Here is a 24161-nt window from a genome sequence, read left to right as displayed (position 1 = left end):
AGAAGTGTCCTCTATGGGGGAAGTGACCTTAATTATTATAGGGGAAGTTTCGTCTATAGGGGAAATGTCCTCTATAGGGAAGTGTCCTCTATATGGAAGTGTACTACATAGGGAAGTGTCCTCTGTAGGGAAAGTGTCTTTTATAACGAAAGTGTCCTCTGTAGGGAAAGTGTCTTTTATAACGAAAGTGTCCTTTGTAGGGGAAGAGTTCTCTACATTGGAAGTTTCCTATGTAGGGGAAGTGCCCTGTATATGGAAATCGTCCTGTAGAAGGACCTGCCCAGTATCAGGGAAGTCTCTTGCACAGGGAATTTGTCATATACAGGGAATTGTCTTGTACAGGGAGAATGTCCTGTACCGGAACGGTGTTATGGGGATGTGTCGTGTAGAGATGAAGTTCCGATAACGGATGTTCTACTACCCTCAACTGTCTTGTTATCGCCGTTTGCCGTGTGCCCAGGTCGTACAACGTCACCAACCTGCAGGAAGACCTGCGCTTTCTTTACCGTACTGCCGGCCATCAAGGCAAAGGCATAACGTTCATCTTCACCGATCAGGATGTGAAGGAGGAGGCATTCCTGGAGTACCTGAACAACATACTGGCTTCAGGAGAGGTAACACATAGGATTGCTCACGGTGTAACGTTTATGTAGGGTGAGATACACTCGCTCAGCGTGTTGGAAGTCCTAGAACTACATTCTATTTTCTATTGGCTTAAGGAGACTCCTAAGATAAATATCCATTCACTCCTGGAGAATCACACAGCATAGTACAATCAATGAGAACGTGTTGATTAAAATCCACACTTTTGTGGTACATGTATATCATTTCTCCTTCTCTCTGCATCTCAATTGCACACTCTCTCCTTCCACGGCGTGTCGTTCCAGGTTGCCAACCTCTTCCCGCGTGATGAACACGATGAGATAATGAATGACATCATATCGCCGATGAAAAAAGAGTTTCCACGACGACCGCCGACCCAGGAGAACCTTCACGAGTACTTTCTGTACCGCTGTCGTCTCAATCTTCACGTTGTGTTGTGCTTCTCACCAGTAAGTGCATAGCTAGGTATCAGACTAGAATTAGTTAGCAGAACATCATTGCTGAACAAGACAGAGTTGTGGTGGTGTTACGGTGGTTATTGTTGCGTGAGAATTCATTCGGCTATAAACGCGAGTTACAGCTGAAACCTTGTTCTGTCTTCTTTGTAAATCCCCTGGTAAATCTGATAGCCGAAAATGCTCATAATTCAGACATGAACATCAGAAGCCAAAGTCTAGCAAACCTTTGCTTCAAGCAGCCCCGATATACACTCCCTTCAAACACGTGAGCAACTCACACAAAGCTGAGTAATGCAACGTTTCAATAGGCAGGGCACTCCCAGGAGTTCTGGCGATTAGCATTTGCCCAACTGCCATTGCATGAGCAGAACAAAGAATAATTCTCCTGGCCAGTGGGTTGCCTATATTGACATCATGCATTCACTATCACTGTCGACCATACCTGTGCTTCTTCAGGTTGGTGAGAAATTCCGTAACCGTGCTCTCAAGTTCCCAGCATTGATTTCCGGCTGTACCATGGACTGGTTTAGTCGCTGGCCCAAAGAAGCCCTGCAGGCGGTGGCCAGGCATTTCCTGGCCTCTTACGACATCGTATGCACCGCAGCGGTGAAGCAGCACGTTGTCTTTGCCATGGGAATGTTCCAAGATCGCGTGGCGGAGGCCAGCGTCGACTACTTTCATAGGTCAGTGAAGAACAGACTTTGCAGGTTTAACTATTGTAATCCACTTCAAATTGCCTGAAGTCCATAGACTATGCGAATTGAAACTAAGCATCGACGACGGCGACGACGGCGAAAACGACGACGACGACGATAACAACAACAGCAGCAGCAGCAGCAGCAACAGCACAGGGCCGTAGCAGGCGGTCCGGCAGGTCCGGCAGCTGCCGGACCAATATTCGGCAAAAAAGCGGGAGCTCACACATGGGAGCAGCTCAGGATGTCCACCCATGATGATGATGTGTGCAATAAGTAGTATAGAGGTAGTACAAAGTAGTGCCGGTAGTAGACCTACATGTACATGTCATCAGGAGTATGACCCTGCTGAAGGTCATGTGGACAGTCATGCCCGTGAATGTTTCTACTCTGTACTTCCTGAAATGTATTGATTATTTTCTTCCTCCAATTCTTTCTAGATAGAGTTTGTACCAAAGATATTCCATTGCAATATCCTTTCTCCTCCTCGAAAGGCACATTTTGGTTCTTTTATCACATGCATTTAGATACTGTTGCTATGCTTCAACAAGTTCTGTTTGGACGGACACAACATGCTGATGCCCTTTTTCCTGACTCATGCAGAACGTCCTTCTTCCTTTTCTCGCCCTACATGACTGTCACTCTGCATGGTCACGATTACATGCATGTACATCTACCGGCATACATGTATAAATGAGTATGGGCTCGGGGGCATCGAAGTCGGATCTTGCCGGACCAACCAAAATGGGGCTGCCACGGGCCTGCAGCAGCAGCAGCAGCAACAACAACAACAACAACAACAACAACAACAACAACAACAACAACCGATGGTGTGCCACGTGTCCTGGGCGTGCTTGTAAGGATCCTGAAAAGAAAATTAGAGTGGAGGACACTGTACTCGTGTCTGTGCTTGTGCAATTTCCAACACTATTGCCATGATACCAGCTATGCTTCGCTGCAATGCTGGGGACTGGTGTACATAATACAGAGCTACAACTGTAGCTCGTTCCATCATCTCATTGCCAGCTGCAACTCTCCACAGTCCACATCCTCACCATTGTATCACATAGCGGTGCCATTTGCTCTGGCAGAGGCTTATTTAACGTCCTCTCCAGCTTGCATCCTTGCATAGAAATGGCACACTGGTGTGTGTGTCTTTGTGTTCCATTGGGTTGTGACTGGTGTGTAGATTCCGGCGTACGACCCACGTCACCCCGGTATCGTACCTATCCTTCATCAACAGCTATAAGTCTGTATACACTGAGAAGCACTCAGCCATTGGCTTGCTAGCCGAGCGTATGCAGACGGGTCTGGATAAGCTGACCGAGGCCGGTCATAGCGTGGCTAAGCTCTCCAAGGAGCTTGTAGTCAAGGAGAAGGAGCTGGCCATAGCGTCCACTAAGGCCGAAAAGGTGGGTAAATACTTGTGTGTGTGTGTGTGTGTACATGTTTGTGTGTTTGTGTGTGTGTGCGTGTTTTTGTGTGTACAGGTAGGTAAGAGATTGGGTCTGTTGATGTGACTGTCTGTCCATCTGCCTTTCCAACCACCTGTTCTGGCAGCCATCCGTCTCTTCATCCATTTGTTCATCCATCCACGCATATGTTCTGTTTGTCTCCGACCGTGCGTATGCGTGTGCGTGTGGGTGTGTGTGTGGGTGGGTGCGTGTGTGTGTGTTCGTGTGTGTATGTGTGTTCGTGTGTGTGTATGCGTGTGCGTGTGTATTGACTAACTAGGTGTTGAGTGAGGTAACGGAGAGTGCACAGGCGGCAGAGAAAGTCAAGGCCGAGGTGCAGGTGGTCAAGGACAAGGCGGAGGCCATCGTCGTAGCTATTGGGGTGAGTGCACGTATACTGTACTACATCCGGCTCCTGCACTTTGAGGCCTGCAGCAGCCAGGTAAAACTGGCCATCGTGTGCAATTCACATCATTGAGTTTGGGTGGATTCTATTTGAAGTATGCAAACTTGGCTTTCCCGAGATAGAGAGAGAGAGATAGAGAGAGAGATAGAGAGAGAGAGAGAGAGAGAGAGAGAGAGAGAGAGAGAGAGAGAGAGTAAGTTACATTTATAAAGACAGGTAAGTCTAACAAATGAGGACTGAGACCTCTACAACAGGGTTTTTACGCCTGAAAGCAGGTGCATGATTTAACAAGCAGGTTGTCAGTCTAGATTTTATGCGCAGATGGAGAAAAAGCGCAGAATTTTTGTAATGAGATGAAAAGCAGAAATAATAAGAAATAATAAGAAAAGATGAAATGAAAGCCTGCTCACAACCCCGCCCAGCCTTGCGAACTGGATATGGTGGATTAAGAACCCGGTTCAACGCTCGAGCAAGCGCTCTCCACTCAAGGTGTTCACAGCAACTGATAGGAACTCATATGGGGAAATTATAGAAAAGAAATAATAAGATAAAGAGAATAAATTTCAACGCACCTCAATAAACGGAGCCCCACATACAGTACCTCAGAAAAGTGGATCTTCCGACCAGTGTTTTTGTTGACGCCGCAACCAGATGATGTAGCTGCTTCGCAGAGACGTCTTACTGCACAAATTACAAATAAATTTTATTCTTCGATTAGAAAATCCAAGCGCTTTCAGAGCCCTCCGAAGAGAGTCCGGGATGAAACCACGCACACCTACCTCAACCGAAAAAGAAACGACCTGCCACCCGTTTGCTCGGCATTGATCGGCCAGATCCGCATACCGCCTGTCCTTCCGCGAGTTACTGACACTGAATCTGTCCTCAGCACAAACTGTCAACTCCATCCAGAATACAATCCTACGACTCTTAGAGTACAGAACTATATCTGGTCTTAGGGTGGTAAGTGCAACACAGCTAGGGAAAGAAATCTTTGCACTAACTGAGTCGACAAGAAGTTTCCAGTCTGAGGCCGCTGACAGGAGATCAGTCGTAACCAACTGAGAGAGAGAGAGAGAGAGAGAGAGAGAGAGAGAGAGAGAGAGAGAGAGAGAGAGAGAGAGAGAGAGAGAGAGAACAAAGTATCTAGTAAAATACTTGCTATAGGGTGCATATTTGTGCGTGTACATGTGTGTGTGTGTGTGTGTGTGTGTGTGTGTGTGTGTGTGTGTGTGTGTGTGTGCGTGGGTGCGTGTGCGTTTCTATCTGCGCTGTTTGCTTTCAGGCTGATCGTAAAGTTGCTCAAGTTAAGTTGGATGAAGCTAAACCAGCCCTGGAAGAGGCTGCCGCAGCTTTGCTAGTCAGTTGCCATAGCACTCTAGACATTTCTCTTTCAGTTCTAGGATATGTCTACCTGTACAATATCTGTGTTGCGGGCAATTTGAATGCCAGAGCTCTGTCTTAATGAAGGAAGTACAGTCAGACCTCGCTTATCCGGTCCTCTTTTATCCGGATCCCTCGCCATCCGGAAGAAAATCGTTGATTACCAATTTACAGCATAATATGGCTTGCATACATACAGTATGTCTGTTCGATTATCCGGTTCCCTCGCCTATCCGGATATTTTTGTCGAAAACGGATGTGTGCAGTTATGCGAGGTCTGACTGTATTCTGTTCATGCAATGAACCCACTGAACCATTTTGAATAACGCATATGGAAATTTATTTTAGTGTAGCAACGAAATTGATTTTATTCAGAATTTCTTTTTCACAACTCTCCACCGTGACTGCGAATTTTCAGAATTTCAGTGTGAGTTGAAATGTTGCTGTCAGTCCACAGGCGTACGCAAACTAGCGCGAACGCCATGATCAGATGGTGGCGTTGCTGGCGCGCCTCACCAGCACGGGCTCCACCCTAGAGCCCCTACCCCCCCCCCCCCCCCCTACGCTGTTTGGATTTTGTTGTCTCTCATTTTCTTTCGAGGAGGTTGTGTCATCAGTAAAAACTCTTCGCTGCTGTCTTCCGCTACAGACAATCAAGCCTGCTGATATTGCAACTGTACGCAAGTTGTCCAAGCCACCTCACCTTATTATGAGAATCATGGACTGCTGCCTGGTGCTGATGCAACGCAAGATCAGTCCGTTCAGGAAAGATCCGGACCACGAGACGTGCAAGCCAAGCTGGACGGACTCGATGAAGGTCAGTGACCTGTGATGTGTGTGTGTGTGTATGCGTGTGTGTACATGTGTGTGCACGTGTGTGTGCACGTGCATACATGTATGTGTACGTGTGTGTGCCCATGTGAGCACATGTGTATTGCGTACACACAATCCTGAATTTCTACTATGCTGAAATCAATTCTAAGGTGCTCGGTGGTGATTGATGCTGCTAGCCTGATCAATAAGAATGATACTTATCTTGGATAGCTGTGTACAATGGTGATGGCATGTTAGTTTTTGCCCATAAAAGAGGTTTGTAGAAATTTTTTAAAGAAAAAAGTGATGGCATTCCTCTTTGTGCTCTAATGATCTCCCCAGCTGATGAGTGGAGGTGGATTCCTACAAGCCCTACAGAACTTCCCAAAAGATCTTATCAACGATGAGATCGTCGAGCTGCTACAGCCGTACTTTGAGGCCGAAGATTACAATGCGCTGACGGCGAAGAAAGTCTGCGGCAACGTGGCTGGTCTGTGTTCCTGGACCAAAGCCATGGCTAAGTTCTACGCCACTAATAAGGAGATCTTGCCACTCAAGGTAACTGCGGCGTGTGTTTGTGTGTGTGTGTGTGCGCGCGCGTGCGTGCGTGCGTGCGTGTAGTGTTGTTCACACGTAATCATTGTACCCCCACTTGGTGCCTCTGACCCTTGAAGCGACATGGCATAATGTGACACCACTACTGCTATGAGAGACCACACATGTCTTTAGGACTGACCAGCCAGGCCACTGGGTCAGACCCTGGGTGTGACTGGACATTTCATTCTAGCACTCTTGTTCTCCTTCTGCCCATGCAGGCTAATCTGTTGAAACAAGAAGCCTTGTTGAATGTAGCTCAGAAAGAGCTGGATGAGGCACAGGCTCAGCTGGACGAGAAAGAAGCACAGCTCAAGGAGCAGCAGATGAAGTATGAAAACGCCATGGCCGAGAAACAGGTAATGAGAATATGGTCAATGTAATGATTCGCGCTGGCAATTGAGAAGTGATGTACAGTGGAATTCACTTTGTATAATTATACCGTCGACTCCGCTTATAACGAACCCGTATATAGCGAATTTCGTGATATGGCGAACCCTTGTCCATGTCCCTGTTTGAACCCATACAAAATTGGCCCTTAATAGCTCCAAGTTTTTGTTTATAACAAACCAAATCTTGTAGGGCCCCGTGTAAACCAAGTTCACTCATACTGTCATTGGCCACTTACCAGGCATGACTTGCTGCTTGTATGGTGTGAGTGCATTTCTGTTATAACGAACTTCGTTGCTTTCTGTACAGCCTAGTATTGTTTTCCTTAGCCTTCACTTCTCAAGTTTGGATACCCTTGCATTGCGGGGACATTTTGCTTCAGTCTCAACTACTGGTCAATCCATTGTGCAGTGCTTTCTGTGATCAAGTTCTATTCAAAACACATCCCGTGACATGGGACTGATATACGAAGCATGCATGGTGCCTGTATACCAGAAGCTGAAAATGGCCATGTTTAATATTACCAAGAGTCCATAACCCAAGAGTATGCAACTGTGATTATGGGTGCATGCGTGGCGCGCTGCCTTCATTACGTAACTTGCCTTCATCACGCTCTGAAAGCATGCATTCAAACTCTCATTTTCTCGCACGAGCCCATCCGTTTTTGCTCGATTCGTTCCAGTACGTACACAATCTCTGAACTCTGGCGCGTGAACTCCAGTTCCGTACGAAAGTTCATTTCAAACTAGAGGGAAAGTGCGGTGTTTGATTTTCCGCAGTGCGCGGACTGCAGCTGAATGATGTAATGAAGGCAGCGCGCCGCGCGGTTGGCCTATAGAAAAGAGATCACAGTTGCATACTCTTGGGTTATGGACTCTTGCTATTACAAGTATGTTTGTGAAGGACCGATTTTGTAGTGGTGGTGTTTATTCTTTGTTTTCTGCAATTCCCGCTCGACAGGCCCTGATAGACGACGCTGAGCTATGTCGTCGCAAGATGGGCTCAGCCACGGCCCTGATTGAAGGTCTCTCAGGAGAGAAGGAGAGATGGACACAGCAGAGTAAGGAGTTTGACGAGCAGATTCAACGGTAAGATACGTATACATACCCTGTGTGTGTACATGTCTATCTTTCTCTTTCTCCCTCTCCTCCTCCTCCTCCTCCTCCTCCTCCTTCTCCTCCTCCTCCTCTCTCTCTCTCATTGTTTGCTTGAAACGTTTGTATCACCTGAGAACGGCTGTATCCAAATTGTGTTACTGCATAGACTTGTCGGAGACGTTCTCCTTTGCACGGCTTTCCTGTCGTACGCCGGACCATTCAATCAGGAGTTCCGAGACGTGCTGGTCAAGGATTGGAAGAAGGAGATCAAGCACAGGGGAATACCCCTCACTTCTACCATAGAGATCATTGATGAGCTAGTCGACTCTACGACGGTCAGTGCATATCTATGGCCAATTGGCCATGCCATTGCCACACAGTTGTGTTTTTTTTATATGGAAGCCTCGGACTTTGACACATACCTTTGTACGAGTGAAAAGTGCACGGATTTTTTTTGAGGGACGTAACGTTAGATGCAGGGATTTGTAAGACAGCTGTAAGTTAATGCATATGTGTCTATGCATGCCTGTATTGCCTGTTGGTATGTAAACTGCTAGATTGGTGAATGGGGACTGCAAGGTCTGCCCAACGATGAGCTATCCATCCAGAACGGCATCATCGTCACGACGGCAGCACGCTACCCATTGCTCATCGACCCACAGGGGCAAGGCAAGCGCTGGGTCAAGAACAGAGAAGCCAAGAATCGTCTTCGGGTATGTTGACAGCCAGCATATGCTCTTTCTTTACCGATCAGAGTGTAGTCCCACATGTGACAGTAAATCATCTTCATTGAAACTTCTTGTGCGGTTTTGATAATCCAAACCGAAATTTTCCAAAAATGCCCTGCAACTCATCCGGGCAATCCAATTTTTACACGGATCACCTACATGGTCTACCCTGGTCACGTGACCTTGATCACATGACCTTGATCACATGACCTTGATCACATGACCTTGATCACATGACCTTGATCACATGACCTTGATCACATGACCTTGATCACATGACCTTGATCACATGACATTGATCACATGAACATGGTTGTTGCCTGATGATTGCGTAAGCATGAAAATCAGAGTATTGACAAACTAGCCTTTCCCTTATTGTTCTGTGTACAGTCAGACCTCGCTTAACCGCACACATCCGCTTTCCACTAAAATATCCGGGTAGGCGAGGGAACCAGACAACCGAACGCCGGCTTTGTTGGATGCAGCACGTATGCTGTAAATCCGTAACCAGCTATTTTCTTCCGGATGGCGAGGGATCCGGATGAAAGAGGACCAGATAAGCGAGGTCTGGCTGTATTGCGCTCTGCCTGCAAGCTGTTGAGCACTGCACACTGTGTGCATCCTGCGGGGAAATTGCAATCTAAGCATTTCTTGCTGCTGTGTCTTTTTGATCCATAAAAGGTGACCGCACTGAACAGCAAATACTTCCGTACACACTTGGAAGATAGCTTGTCTCTCGGTAACCCGTTGCTCATCGAAGACATTGGCGAAGAGCTTGACCCGGCACTCGACAATGTGCTGGAGAAGAACTTCATCAAGAGTGGCAAGTCTCTAAAGGTCAAAGTCGGTGACAAGGAGGTGGATGTCATGAAGGGCTTTATGCTCTACATCACAACCAAACTTCCCAATCCGTCGTATACACCCGAGATTTCGGCCAAAACCTCCATCATCGATTTCACCGTCACAATGAAGGGTAAGTTTCAGATAGGCATGATGACATCATCATCATCATCATCATCACTGTCAGGATGACATCACCACTTTCTGGGCATATGTTTGACTTTACCATCATAATGAAAGGCTTCATTGCGTGTTGTGTTGGTGTTACGTGCCAGCAATATCTTTGGCATTTGGCGCTTGGAAGGTGTATCCATTGAGTATTCCTCCTTTGTAATGGAACAACTGTCTTGCAACTTCATGCCTAGATAACATCAAGAGTACATAACCCCCCCCAGAGTGTGCAACGCCGATCCAGCTCTGCATAGGGTTTTGGCGGAATCGGATCTTCTAATGTCATGCGTACACTCCACACCACCGCAAGCCCGATCTCAAGGCAGGGCACCGTTGTTTTTGATCCGAGTGTACCCGCGACTCCCCGGGTTCACCTAAGATGTGTACGGTATTATGACGCAAAGATCCGATTACGCTCAACCAAGACCCTGTGCAGAGCTGGATCAGGCGTTGCACACTCTGGGGAGGTTATGTACTCTTGATAACATGCTACAGCTGTCTATGCCCCCATGATCTCTCTTTCTTGTTCCATATTCCAGGTCTCGGCGATCAGCTCCTGGGTCTGGTAATTTTGAAGGAGAAGCAAGAGCTGGAGCAAGAGCGTGTAGATCTCTTGGAAGACGTGACGTCCAACAAGAGAAAGATGAAGGAGCTGGAGGACAACGTTCTGTATCGACTGACGTCCACTCAGGGTTCCCTAGTCGATGACGAGACGTTGATCGATGTTCTTAGAACAACAAAGCTGACGGCACAGGACGTACAAGAAAAGCTTGTCGTAAGCAACTGCGTTGACTGTGTATTGTTAATGCATGTGTGTGTGTGTAGGCGTGTGGGCATGCCCATGTGTGTGTGTGTGTGCATATGTGTGTACACGGTGTGTGCACGTTTGCATAACTAATGGCAAACTGGAATGGTAGTGATAGCTTGGCATAGAATCTTGTCCTGGAATTTTTATTTTTTTTATTTTTTTATTGGGAACACAGCCCTACAAAGAGACATGTGGAGACAAACACAAAACAAGACACAGGGGATGTAGGGACGACGTGCCGATGTACAGGGAGCAACTCGACCGACCAGGGGTCTCGGCGTGGAATGTAGACTCTACAACGCAATATGCTCATCTTGCTCAGCAATACCATGCCAGTAGTCAGACCTTCCCTCTCCTCTTGTCTTTAACAGTATACACTCACGCACATGTTCTTTTCTCCTTCGTATCGGCGCACATGAGTAACGATGAATCCGAGACCTTTGGTCGGAGGAGCCTCGGTTACTTGTGCCCCGCCCCCACTTCCATCCAATATGCCACCGCCCCCACTGTGCAGCATCTGATGGTTCTGAGGCATTCAGTAAAAACAAAACAAAAACAAAACAAAAACAAAAACTCGTTTCTATATGTCCTTTTTTCTTTCTACATAAAAACAAACAAAAAACACTGCCATTCTTGCACATAAATGTGGGAGAGACCAAGCAGATGAACATACACATACACAGTAACACTGCTATGTGGTACTCTAGTGTAGTCCGTCATGATTAGATGGGAATGTTCCGCAACATCAGCACACACCACACCACCTTGCTATCTATTCTCATTCCAGCTGTTCTTGTTCTTGTCCGCTTGTCCCCTGCTGCATCTCTTCCTCCCATAACTATTGCTCACCTACCCCGCCCCTCGGCTCCATCCCCCTCCTCCCTGTCTCTCTTCCATCCCTCCCGTGTCCCCGTCTCTCTATACCCATGTACAGGTTGCTGCGGCCACACAAGTCAAGATCACATCTGCGCGTGAGGAGTTCCGACCAGTGGCCACACGCGGCAGTATTCTCTACTTCTTGATCACAAACATGAGCATGGTCAACTGTATGTACCAAACATCTCTACCGCAGTTCCTGGGACTATTCGACAAGTCCATGGAACGCTCGGAGAAGTCCTACTTTGCCGATGCTCGCATCGACAACATAGTCAACTACCTAACACTGGAGGTGTTTCGCTATACAATGCGAGGCCTATACGAACAGGACAAGTTCCTGTTTACTCTTCTGCTGACTCTCAAAATTGATATTGATCTCAGAAAGGTTAGTACATGCAGTGCATCCTGTTGAAATCAATGCATTGCTTTGCAGTGTGGTACTAGTATGTATCCATGACATCACCATGACATCGTCGAGAGGTGATGACTATTTATGACATCACCACTTGGTTTGAGGGACATCATCACCACTCTGGTTTTGAAGATCAAGCCCAGCATGCTTTTATGTTGCTTACTGAATGTCCCTTGTGTGCACCGGTATGTTGTGACTTCCACTAGGGTTGCTCAAGGGTGGTGTATTGCTAAACAATGACCTCTGCATCAGCGGATCCAGCAATCTCTACAGGGGTTCCAGTATAGTCGAAACTGTATAGCTGATACATATACATGGACACACATATGGTCGCCAGCAGTACATTTACGAAATTTAGGGGTTTCCACGGAACCCCTCCTGGATCCGTCCCTGGTCTGTGCCTGTGTTTGTGACTGCCTTCTGTAGATTAAGCATGAAGAGCTGATGGTGCTGATCAAGGGTGGCGCAGCACTGGACATCAATTCCATACCCAAAAACAAACCTACCTGGATGCTGGACGGCACATGGTTAAATCTCGTTGCGCTGGAGAATCTGGAGCGCTTCCGCGGGATAACCGAAACCGTGAGACAAGCCTTTGGATAATATCTTCTTCATCGTGGGCTATGAGCCGTGTGTTTGTTGCGAAATACTCTCTCCAGGGTGTCCTTAGGCAGCCCTAACAAGGTGGAATTGTGTTTCATGTGGTACTGTGTGTGTGCACGCGGGCCACATGTGCAAGATGACCATGTGGGCTTGAACGTCCCCGTTGTGTTGGACATAAGGCTTAGTTGGACATAGTATTGAACTGAACAAGTGTGCTCAAGTGAAGGACAATACGTACATCTACCAGTCGCTTGGCTTGTCAACGTATTGAGAACTCTTCGAAAAGGAGTAGAGCTGCTTCTACTTAAGCTACATTTCACCCCAGCTGGCAATTTCCCATGCTGTGTGTATGCGTAATATGTGTGTATGCATGCAGGTGTTGAAGAAGCCCAAGCTCTGGAAGACCTGGTTTGACAAGCCAGCGCCGGAGGAGGCTAAAGTGCCCAGCGACTACTCGACACCGCATGACAGTATGTTCAGTTTGCTGTTGCTAGTGCGTAGCTGGTGTCCAGACCGCATCACCGCACAGGCCATGAAGTACATAGCCGAGTCGCTGGGAGAGGACTTCTCCGAAGGGTACATTCTCGATATAGAGGTGAGAATTGCGGAACAGCTAACGTTAGATCAACTTGTAGTAGATGGAATGCATGTAGAAAAATTCACGGTTTGCATATGAGAGTCAGCTGGAGGCCGAGTTTTCAGCATCCGCCGGAACGCCACCACCCTTTAAGGATCAAGGCGCAGATGCAGCTCCTGAAGCGGTGGGAGGTGAGTAGATCAGACCCACCACAAAGTGGTCAAAGACCGAAATTCCCATTCACTGCATGTTTTTTTTTTTTTTTTTTTAAATAGTCTCAAACCATCATGGTGCAAACACCGGCAAAAACGTATGTCAAGTTGGTACAAAATTGCTGATACTTGCTTGAAACTCGTGTTTGCCCGATCGGCGGTAAACCATCTGTTATCATAGCCTTCAAAGCTGAGAGAACAGCACAGTCTCATGTTCCCAAGAATGGATTACCGTTTCAGATACTATGGTTGTACTTGTTGGTTGACAGCTTGTCACAAGGTCACGAGGACACCGTTTTCTGAAACAGTGACCTTTCTACAACCAAGGTTAATATAACGAAATAGTGGTTGCGACTTCGGCGATGATTTGTAAGAAAGTCGGCGGAATAGCGCGAGCTCCGGTGTGGGGAGCAAACCCTTTCTTAAGGTTAATATAATACGGTTGTACTTGTGTCAATTCTAGATGTTGTCCCAGTGGTAGTTGTGCTTCTGCCTTCGCTTGTACACATGGTGTTGTTGCTGTTGATATGTAGGAAATGCTGAACGAGAGTACCCCGCACACACCGCTGATCTGCCTACTCTCCATGGGCTCTGACCCGACGTCGAACATCGAGGGCCTGGCCAAGCGCAAGCGGCTGGAGTGCCACGCCATCAGCATGGGGCAGGGACAGGACGTGCACGCTCGGCGTCTTCTGGAGCAGGACATGCGCAATGGCGCCTGGGCTCTATTGCAGAACTGTCACTTAGGTCTGGACTTCATGGACGAACTCTTCACCATGGTCTCTGAAGCGGAGAAAGTCAATCCCGATTTCAGACTATGGATCACCACCGAAGTCCACCCGAAGTTCCCCATCTCCCTGCTGCAGATTGGCATTAAGTATACCAATGAGCCGCCGCACGGTATCAAGCCAGGCCTGAAGCGAACATACAGAGGTGAGTGGATTAGTGGAATTGGCCCCAGAGCTTTGCTCCTGTTTCACTTACCCAGTATACCCAGTGCATTGTTCTGTCTTTGTCCACTATCCTCTTCCGTTCTGCTTTCATTACTCACGTTATTCTTTTCCTTACTCAGTACCACTCTCCCAACACCACATTGCCACCACACTGCCCCCCCCCCCCCCCCCCACCTCCCACAGACCCACGCTTCCCTCCCTCTTATCCTTACTGTTCATCTCTGTCCCTTTTAGGCCTCTTCCAGCCCATCCTGTGATGTTGCTAGAATACTGATTCAACATTCCAGCACTATACAAATGTCCCTGCTACAAAACGTTCTCCTTTGCCTTGTCTAGGTACTGGCATTGACACAGTTAGACTGAATAGGCAAGCTTCCATCACATTGTCCTTCTACTAACTATCATACCCTTGATGTGTGCTCAAGTACTTGTATGCACCCAAGTGTCCTTCAATTAATTAACTGTCATATCCTTGGAACAATCAACTTCATGTCATATCCTTGTTGCGTACTTACACCCAGGCATCACACAGGAGCACCTGGAGATCAATGGAATGCCCCAGTGGAGACCAATGCTGTTCGCACTGGCATTCCTGCATACAATCGTGCAGGAACGTCGAAAGTTCGGTCCGCTGGGTTGGAACATCCCGTACGAGTTCAACCAGTCCGACTTCACGTCGACTATGCAGTTCTTTCAGAACCACCTCGATGACATGGATCTGAAAAAGGTAACCACAGTGCCGTTCCGGGCTGTGCGCTGCCCCAGACCTATGAACACTGGGCCGCTTGGGGCAGCTGTTCAGCAGGTTGCAATTCCGTTACAATAGTGCCACTGGCCGCCATGGTCTGATGTTCTGAATCAAAAACTCCTCTTTGCGGAGGTACTTTGTTCCCTGTGTCAACCCCGACATCATTCCTTTGGCAGCTTATGATGTCCGTAGTCTCACGATTCCGATAGCAGCTGGTAATATGATGACGGAAGTAGGAGATTTTCCCTGGTGTAAGAAAATTTGTCTTTCTCGTGTACTTTCCTATTCCCAGTGGGTCAATGTCATTGAAGTAGAAAGAAAACGGGAAAACCCCCACTGGGCATGGTGTAGTTTCTACTGTTGTTGCTGTGTGTTACTGAGACTGAGGTGTTGTTGAGTCTCACTCTCGTTGTGCTGTGTTCCTGTGTGCTGTGTTCCTGTAGGGTGTCTCATGGATAACTATCCAGTACATGATTGGTGAGGTGCAGTATGGCGGTCGTGTCACGGACGATTTCGACAAGATTCTCCTGAACACTTACGCCAGAGTAAGCATCGCTCATGCACACACAACATGCTCTCATCCACACACAGCATTCATTTGTACAGTGTGGTGCATGGTGACATTCAATCCTGGCTGACTGGCTGAGTAGATATCTACAGACTACACGCTTGCATTGAGTTGTAGCACATTGCCCTCGTGGACAGTAGCACCTGCATACCTCGCTGTTACTGACGAACTCATGAACCTATGAACCCATGAACCTATGGACCCATGAATCTATGAACCCATGAACTCCTGACCTTTGAACCCATTAAATCCGACTACCATCTATATCCGTGAGCCCAGGCAATCGTGCCTGGTGAGATGTTGACAGTCACGACGGCCGTGGCTGCTCAGTGTGTGTACCCAACTGTACCATCTTGTCAGCGATTACTGTGCTGGTTTCCACTGCAGCTTTCTCGCATGATGTGTGCAGGCTGTCCAACTGTCCTGCCTTGGACCAACACATTTGTATACATTAACATGGGAGACAATTGCCTTTGTATACATTATAGTGTCAGTGTGGGTGTCTTGCTTTGGAATGGTGGCAAGGCTGGACAGACTGTGTGTGCTGGTACTCTTGTTATGTTACTGTTGGCACAGACCTACTTCAATGCCTGCATGTTTGCGTATGGTAACTACATCGGTATGCCCGGTTACACCATACCGGTGGATATCACTGGTGACAAGTTTCGCATATGGCAGGACTTCATGGACCACATCGACCAGCTGCCGGCCAATGACACGCCCGAGGTGTTTGGACTGCACGTCAATGCTGATATTGCGTAAGCGCTGTACTTTGTATTTGGCGTGCCTGCCTGCATCCATTACTGTGTGTGTAGAAAACTGTAGGTGTGTAGGGTAGAGCAGGTGGTTCAGGGAAGGGTAGGGGGTTCAGGGAAGGGTAGGGGGGGGGGGTGGTGTAGTGCTGTTCTGATATACATACTGTTCTGATATACATACTGTTCTGATATACATACTGTTCTGATATACATACTGTTCTGATATACATAATGTTCTGATATACATACTGTTCTGATATAGATACTGTTCTGATATACATATACCCCCTGTAAGCCGACCGCTGAGGGGGAGGGAGCCTCAGGCTAGGGGGGAGGGAGCCTCAGGCTAGGGGGGAGGAGGAAGGAGAGGAAGGCGTTCGGAGTCCAGGGAGGGCTGTTCTTTGTTTGTTTGTATACTTTATTTGAATTCGCAAATCCAAACGAGCACAAATGCTCAATGACAAGGCAGCGAATATGTTATTATGTTACAGGGAAGGAGGGTTGGGGAGAAAATAAGGAGAAAAAGAGAGAATGGTAGATATCTCAATGAAGAGCGAAGCGTTATCAAACTACAAGTAAGCCAGCGAACGATAAGTCGATAGTTCTGTAACCCGCCTAATAAACTAAGTACTTTTTTTTCAGGCGTGCAGTGGACTGTCATTAAAACAGAAACAGAAAAATAATAATAAGGCACCCATTTTGTTTGTCCAGGGGATGGCCCACGCCTGGTAAAGAGAATAAATAGAGAAAATAAAATAAAATAAAAAAATAAAATAAAATAAAAAACAAACAAAGTACTAACAGTTACTGCTAACGAGAGTACTTGCTACTAACATCGGGAGGATGAAAGGCCCAACCCTGCCCTGCCAGTTACGGACTTACGGGGGTCGCCATGGCAAATAATAATGGTAAACAGTGAAAATCAATCACAGACAGGAAGCTGTCTCAGGGCAAGTTTCTAATCATAACATCCGGAAGATCGGAGGGTATACGGTACGACGGCAGCTTTGAAGCTGCTGAGAGACGACAGTACTCTGACTGCATCCGGTAGGACGTTCCAAAGGGCACTACCTCGGGAGGCAGGGCGAGATCGTCCGGCGCGGGTTCGCGTAGCTGGTAGACGGAGCCCCAGGGCGAGATCCAGGCGCGTCCTACGATCCGCGCAGCGTACGAAGAGCTCCTGGAGAGATGGACTCGCACTGGCGTGTATGCACCTCCAGACAAAGACCAGGACCTTCTGCCGATGTACTTCTCCAATCCTGAACACCTGCATGCGTTCCAGGAGATCACTGGCACGAGAGAACCCCGGCCGGCCATAAACTGCTCTTGCCCCACGGTTTTGTGCTACTTGGAGCCGGTCGGTCTGGGCCTGTGTGAGACCTGGGCTAAACGCAACGGACCCATACAGTAGATCCGGCATGATAGCTGCCTTGAAGAACAGCACACGGCTAGCAAGTGTTAGCGACTTTCGTGCCCGCCACAGAGTTCCAATTTTCTTATTGGCTTTCGTGATGCTCGCATCGACCTGGGGCTGCCATGACATGCGTACATCCAAGATGATGCCAAGGTAGCGGGCACTGGTGACGCTTGGCACGGGTATGCCTTCGCACTTTACCACAACGTTGGGACTCTGGCCATTGGATCCTGCAAAGACAAGGAGCTGACTCTTGTTGGCGTTGAGGATGAGACCACGGGAGGCTAGCCAGCGAGCTAGGTTAGAGACAGCTGTTGTGAGCTCAGAAGAAACGAGGTCAGCGCTGCGGCGGGTGGAAGTCAAGGCTATATCGTCTGCAAACTGGATTGACATAGTCGGGCAGGTAACAGTCGGTACGTCTCTAGTGTATATGCTGAAGAGCAGCGGCCCCAGGACCGAACCCTGCGGAACACCGCAGGTGCATGTAACAACCCTGCCGAGTCCGGTACCAGTGCGCACTTGCTGTTGGCGACTTGACAGGTAATGTTTGAACCAAGTCAGTGCTCCTCCAGTAACGCCAATGTCAAAAAGGTCCTGGATAAGAATGCTGTGCTTGACTTTGTCGAAGGCTTTCGACATATCTAGAAGGCAGGTTGCCACAACTAGACCGTCATCTCGCCCAGTGTCGACTCTTTCAGTTAGTAGGGCAAGAGCATCTTCCGTAGAGTGCCCATGACGGAACGCAAATTGGGTCGCTGGCAAGATGTTCATCCGTGCGACATGTTCCACCAACGATTTCTGCACGACCTTCTCAAGAATTTTGGACAGTATCGGTAGCAGTGATAGTTCTGATGCACATAAAGTGAAACATGTGTACTCGTAAGTCGACTATTGAAGGGGCCTTCCGAGTGTTGTCCCGATGTACGGAGCAACGGGAAGTGATAGGACGCTCAAGACGCCGATTCGCAATCCCTGTGCCGTTCCTGCACTTCTCGATTGTGTTATTGCTACGTGCCAGCTGTTGCATCTCCGTGCTGATTTTGTGTTGCTTGTGCTGTCGTTCTTGGCCATGCGTGGCTTTGCATGCTGGTTTTACTAATGTTGTTATGCATTCATGTCTTTGTGACCTGATGCTGCTATGCAATCATGTGTTTGTGATCTGACGTTGGTATACGATGTGTGTTTGTGATTAGTTACCAAACCAACACGGCACAAACCTGCATGAACATCATTCTCAGCATCCAGCCAAAGGACTCCGGTGGCAGCGGTGGGGCTACACGTGAGAGCGTCGTCTTCAAGCAGGCCGAAGACATGCTCAAACGCCTGCCCGCCGCCTACGTACCGCACGAGGTCAAGGCGCGACTGCACGCCATGGGTCACCTGCAACCCATGAACATCTTCCTGCGGCAGGAGATCGACCGCATGCAGCGTGTGATCTCCGCAGTACGCTCCACGCTACTTGATCTGAAGCTGGCCATTGATGGCACCATAATCATGAATGAGGTAGGGAATGGGACCCCCCCTGCATGTACGTAGCAGCTGGTTGCACAATTAATGCATATCTTCAGTTCACTTCCCTGGATGTTAATTTTCTTGTTCCTTTCCATTGCGATATGAAATTAGGAACACATTGCTTAGGAGCCCGAAATTAGCCTCAATTTGATAACGTCGTGTTTTATTCTACCAAATATGGGTCCACAAATGGAACTTGGCGAGTAAGGGCAATTTGTAAGTATGGTTCTTGTTCTGCCGAGTGTTGTTGCTCGCTACAATAACTGCATGTGCATGTCTCCTCGTGCTCCCTGTATCCATGCCCCTGTCTGTGTAGAATCTACGTGACGCATTGGACAATATGTACGATGCTCGAATTCCAACCCTGTGGAAGAAGGTTAGTGGGAGAGAACGTTAAAGGGGAAGTCCGGTGAAAAATTTAAATTTCAGTGTCGGTAGAGTTTTGGGCGCTGAGTCGAATGGTGTTGGTCCCACGTGTCTCTGACAAAGCGTTCTCGAGATATTTCCGTTTGAAAAACTGAGTTTCGGGGGCTGCGCCATGACGTCATGCGGCCGCGCCACACCCTCCGCAACGTCATAGCGTGCAGCTAGGTCAAAAGGAGTGCGTGAAAGCAATAGTGTCAGTGCTATTTCAAATGATTTGGCGACTGATATTAGGTGGTGCAAGCGACCCCGAAGACCTAACTCCTTGTGAGAGTGAGGATGCAGCCATGGCTGACCTTCATGAGTTTGGTCTGGGGCTGAGAACCTCGGTATTCAGCTGAAGAAATGGCCGCGCGGGCCGGTCAAGAGTGAGCGCTACTGAGTTTCCGACTGATGAAGAAGCAGCAGCTATTGCAGACGAGGCTGATATAATTATCAGATCGCTGGAGAGCAGGGTTGCCAAAATGGAGAAGAGTGATGCGAGTACTCTAAATGTTGTTCCATACCGATTCGCTTAGACTCCAGTAGCCTGGCACATGGTGATGTTTTGGTGCGAACTTGGCATATTTCCGACTACTCAATTGGAGAACAGTGCAGGCTCTTTGAACCTCGGGCACGGCTCTTCGCTCGCAACGCTATGGAATCTGAAAGTTCTAGGTCCGGGAGCTGTTCGCTGTTTTGTCACTTGTCACGGTTGTGCACTCATCGCTGTAGCATAAAATAATGAGGTGGGACTGGAGCGGAAAACTAAAATTTTCTTTCTCAAAGCACAACCACCGGCACCGGCAAGGAGAAACGCACGTTCTCTGACTACATGAACTGATACGAGTGTAGTACATGACAAGTCTGTGTGTTGACTAGTTTTCTGAGTCTTGTGACTCGAGTCTTGTTGTAGCTACCCCAGCACGGCAGTGCGGGAGTAGTTCCGTGTGTGATGAGTTTGTTGACTGCACTACAGCTAGCCTGCACGCAGCGCATTGCTAGAGCCATAGTCTACAGAGGCCATTGCAGGCTGACGGAAAAAGTCCAACTCGGAAACGGCTAAAATACGGTATAACCTCGAGGTTTACCGAGCTGAAAATCACAGGGTACGTAGTGTTTGTAACACTGAATCGAATGGTCTTGGTCCGAAGAAACTGCGACAAACGGTTCCCCAATCGAACGCGCTCCGAATTTGGCCATTTTGTACACAACTAGATGGTGTGGCTACCTGGCTGCACGCTGTGACGTCATCACCTGGATTTGGGTGAGGCGCGCTCAAATTCGCACATGTTCGATTGGGCGTATCTGACGAACCATAGGCCGCAGCCTCCTCAGACAAAGACCATTCGACTCAGCGCCCCGAACTCTACGGACTGTGAAATTTAAAATTTTCACCGGACTTCCCCTTTAAGGGGGCTCAGTACTTCTGCGCGCGCATCGAAATCTGGGCATGATTTTATGCAAAATTTCGCGTTTGAAAACATTTTGTCCGCGGCTGGAGAAAGTTTTTTTGCGAGAAATAGTCGTGTTCAAAAGTTTATTTTGCGAGAATTCAAAGAAACTGCAGTCCTTGAACAGTTTGAACGTTTTGTGTTTTCCATTTTGGTTTGCTGGATGTCGGCGATCGATGGAGTTTCGCGTCAAGTACTTGTAGTTATCAATAGGCACGGCCGTTTTCGTGGGCGCTCAGGAACAAAGCGTGTTCAATCTTCTTCAGGTCAAGCTTCTTCAGGTCGTGTAGTTCTAACTTCCAGCTCAGATATGCCCTTTTCTCAGTCTCGCCTGCCAGTGAAGACAAGTAAACCTGCAAGATTGTCCAGAGCCCAGCTACCAGTGATACATGTACCAGTCTCAGAACGCAGGTAAGTGACATGCTTCTCTCAAGTTCAAGTGCATCCACTTGAGTGGCACTTGGAACGATATCTATTTTTTCTTTTCCAGTCGCCAGATAAAAATGTTACTGACGACTGTGAGAGAAAAACTGGTCTTGTACCTGCAGTACCTGGAGATAGTGGAGTCAGAGTGTAGTGTCTGCAAGTAGGGACTTGATCTCTGTGAGTAATGAGTGTGGTCTGGAACAGCCAGTATATATAAACAGCATAGGGACATGCCAGTGAAGTGTTCTATGTGTGGGCAGGAGAATTTGGTCAGACATCTGAGTCTCATGCTGGATGGAGTGGAAAGCATGGATCCTATGAACTCTAAGGCTGCACTGGGTGAGTTCTGACATGTGCCTGTGTTTCTCAGGAGAAGGCTGTGGGTTCAAGGTAGTATGGCTGTGCTTGTATCATTGAACTATGACAGGAATCTGTATAATATTATAAAAATGAATATTGAAATATTGGCAATATGCCTTGTAGAACAACTTGAGCAGAGACAGTCACAGACACGTAATATTATGCATGGTCAAGTTGCCACATTTTCATGAGCTCGGCCTTGACCTAGACTGTAAATGCAGCATAAAATTGTGTTATGCATGTTGTGAAGAACTGCAATATTACCCAGGCAAGGCAAGGCAAGGAATGTCAACTGAAATCATGAATCACAGCAGTACACATTGCAGCACTAGTCAGGCTTCTGTCACAGTCTCAGCAAACAAGCTGGAGTGGGAGTTTCGCTGCACCATGGGTGTTTGTAGAAGTCTACTTCAACAACAACAACAACAACAACAACAACGTTATATATCATGCCTACAGGTACAATCATCTGGTGTTGGCATTTGAGAGGAATCAGGGAACTGGCATCCTTGGATTATTGCACGAACCGGGTGGCGATGGGCGTGTGCTAGTCACAACGAGTTCTGCTATTGCAAAACGCATAACACATCATCTAGCATCTGGAAGACCCAACACCAACACCCCTATTTTACACACTGCTCCAGACCGCACAAGTACTCCAGCAGCTGCAGGAGGTGCAGCATCGTCCCCACTTTCTACCACTCGTGATGATGCTGCAGTTATCTGCTCAAACATTCACGTTGTGCTGCACACTGGAGGCGCGAACTCACAATACCAACAGTGGCTGCTAGCCATCGCATCCAGCAGTAACCAAGCAACTCAAGTTGCTCATTGAAAGCGTTATACTTATAATCCGTTGTTTTGTACATTGATATACCCATGCATGTATGTATGTATGTATGTACATTATAGTATTATTATTATTATCAAATTTTTGATAGGGCAATCCCCACAGGCCTAGGCTAAGGCCTTCTTACAGGGTACCCTAGAAAATGTATGTACATACTCACAATATACAACAAAGATGTGAATAACACAATTCAGTTGTGACTGTTGCATGGGGTATTGTCTGGGATTGGTCTATAGCAAATGCTTCTCGCCCTACATAGTCAAAGTGAAGCTTGAATGAAGTCGATACACTCATTTTGTCAACAATGCTGAATCTGACTTTCAAGTTGAATATGCAAAATCCGTCACAAATTTTGTTTCTCACGGAGAAACGAGATGGTGGACATAAAAATCTATTTTTGTAGAGCCTTCCTATGGCCTTGAAGAGCAGATAATGACCATAAAATGGACCATGTTATTGTCTCGATTCTCCACTATTCAAACAAGTCTAAAGATCGGTCTGCTGAAATACGCGTTTTGCCAAATCACATTCTGGGCTACCTTGGCCTCTCACAGTGGTCTGGTCATATGTTGTGGACATTTTCCAAAGGAGACAGTATTGTAGGCCCCTCCATACCCACTTTCAGGATTTTTGAAGCATTACCAACTGGAATTTTACGCCTTTAGTGAGAAATCATTGAATTTTTGCCGAAAAACATAGGTACAATAACACCCCCATAGCTGGGGAACCACATAATAAACCTATCCTTGAAATAGCCCAGACCAGTTCTCTAGGTGTCTGGCCATCTGAAAACACACAGTTCAGATCGATTTACCATAATATTTTTTGCTCCCTCTTCGGGGTTGAGCCCCCTTAACACTTTCACTGCTGCTGCTGCTGCTGTTGCTGGTCCTGCTGTTGCTGGTCCTCCTGGTGGTGCTGCTGCTGCTTGTGCTGCTATTAGTAATGCTGCGGCTTGCCAATGGTCATGACATTATTACTACTACCGGTATGCATAGCTCAGGCAACACTCCAGTCAGGAACTGAGGTGCGTGGCTTAAGCATGGAGTGAGATGGGGGGGGGGCATCATTAACTTAGCTCTATTTAAGAGATAAAAAGGAGATTGAAGGAGTGAAGAGGAGAGTTTTGGTTTTGAAGTTTTGCTATTCCGCATGATTCTGTACTTGACGTTTACGCCTCCACAAATACCGCAGCTAGGCCTGGCAGAACCTCTCCAGCTGGTCAAGCCATGGTCGGACCAACTCTTTGGCCATCAATGCGTGTTTTCTACTGAGGAGGCGATGTGTACCCCTCCATATCATGGACAAAGAGTGAAAGGCTATGGTATGGCTGGGCCAATCAAAAACTGCTCCTGCTGGTCCTGTAACACTCCACACAAAGCAGACGATCATGTAGCCAATCAGACAATTCTGCTGCGGTGCCGCAGAGCTGGCCTCTGCGGCATTGCATCCTTCACCACGGTTCACCTGTTGAAGGGGCGGATCCAGGAGGGGTTCCAGGGGTTCCCTAAATAGTAAATGTACTACTGGCAACCATATGCGTGTCCATGTACGTGTATCAGCTATTCAGTTTTGGCTATACTGTAGAGGTCGCTGGATCCA

The 24161-nt window shown here is 47.7% G+C and overlaps 1 protein-coding gene across 1 annotated transcript in view; it reads left to right on the top strand.

Moving 5' to 3' along the window:
- LOC135810404 (dynein axonemal heavy chain 5-like) overlaps positions 1-24161 on the top strand; it is an 85574-nt gene that overhangs the window by 57284 nt on the left and 4129 nt on the right. Inside the window, exons 49-71 of the mRNA XM_065323901.1 lie at positions 461-614; positions 888-1052; positions 1518-1744; positions 2946-3168; positions 3491-3592; positions 4899-4973; positions 5646-5813; positions 6152-6367; positions 6625-6762; positions 7754-7881; positions 8057-8225; positions 8448-8603; positions 9300-9591; positions 10169-10404; positions 11372-11698; positions 12152-12307; positions 12705-12923; positions 13651-14050; positions 14592-14797; positions 15262-15363; positions 15963-16144; positions 18749-19058; positions 19384-19443. Coding sequence (XP_065179973.1) covers positions 461-614; positions 888-1052; positions 1518-1744; positions 2946-3168; positions 3491-3592; positions 4899-4973; positions 5646-5813; positions 6152-6367; positions 6625-6762; positions 7754-7881; positions 8057-8225; positions 8448-8603; positions 9300-9591; positions 10169-10404; positions 11372-11698; positions 12152-12307; positions 12705-12923; positions 13651-14050; positions 14592-14797; positions 15262-15363; positions 15963-16144; positions 18749-19058; positions 19384-19443 — 4411 coding nt within the window. The remainder of the gene's footprint in view (positions 1-460; positions 615-887; positions 1053-1517; positions 1745-2945; positions 3169-3490; positions 3593-4898; positions 4974-5645; positions 5814-6151; positions 6368-6624; positions 6763-7753; positions 7882-8056; positions 8226-8447; positions 8604-9299; positions 9592-10168; positions 10405-11371; positions 11699-12151; positions 12308-12704; positions 12924-13650; positions 14051-14591; positions 14798-15261; positions 15364-15962; positions 16145-18748; positions 19059-19383; positions 19444-24161) is intronic.

This window comes from Sycon ciliatum, chromosome 1, assembly GCF_964019385.1.
Source record: "Sycon ciliatum chromosome 1, ocSycCili1.1, whole genome shotgun sequence".
NCBI classification, from domain to species: domain Eukaryota; kingdom Metazoa; phylum Porifera; class Calcarea; order Leucosolenida; family Sycettidae; genus Sycon; species Sycon ciliatum.
This window is presented reverse-complemented; position numbering and strand designations above follow the sequence as displayed.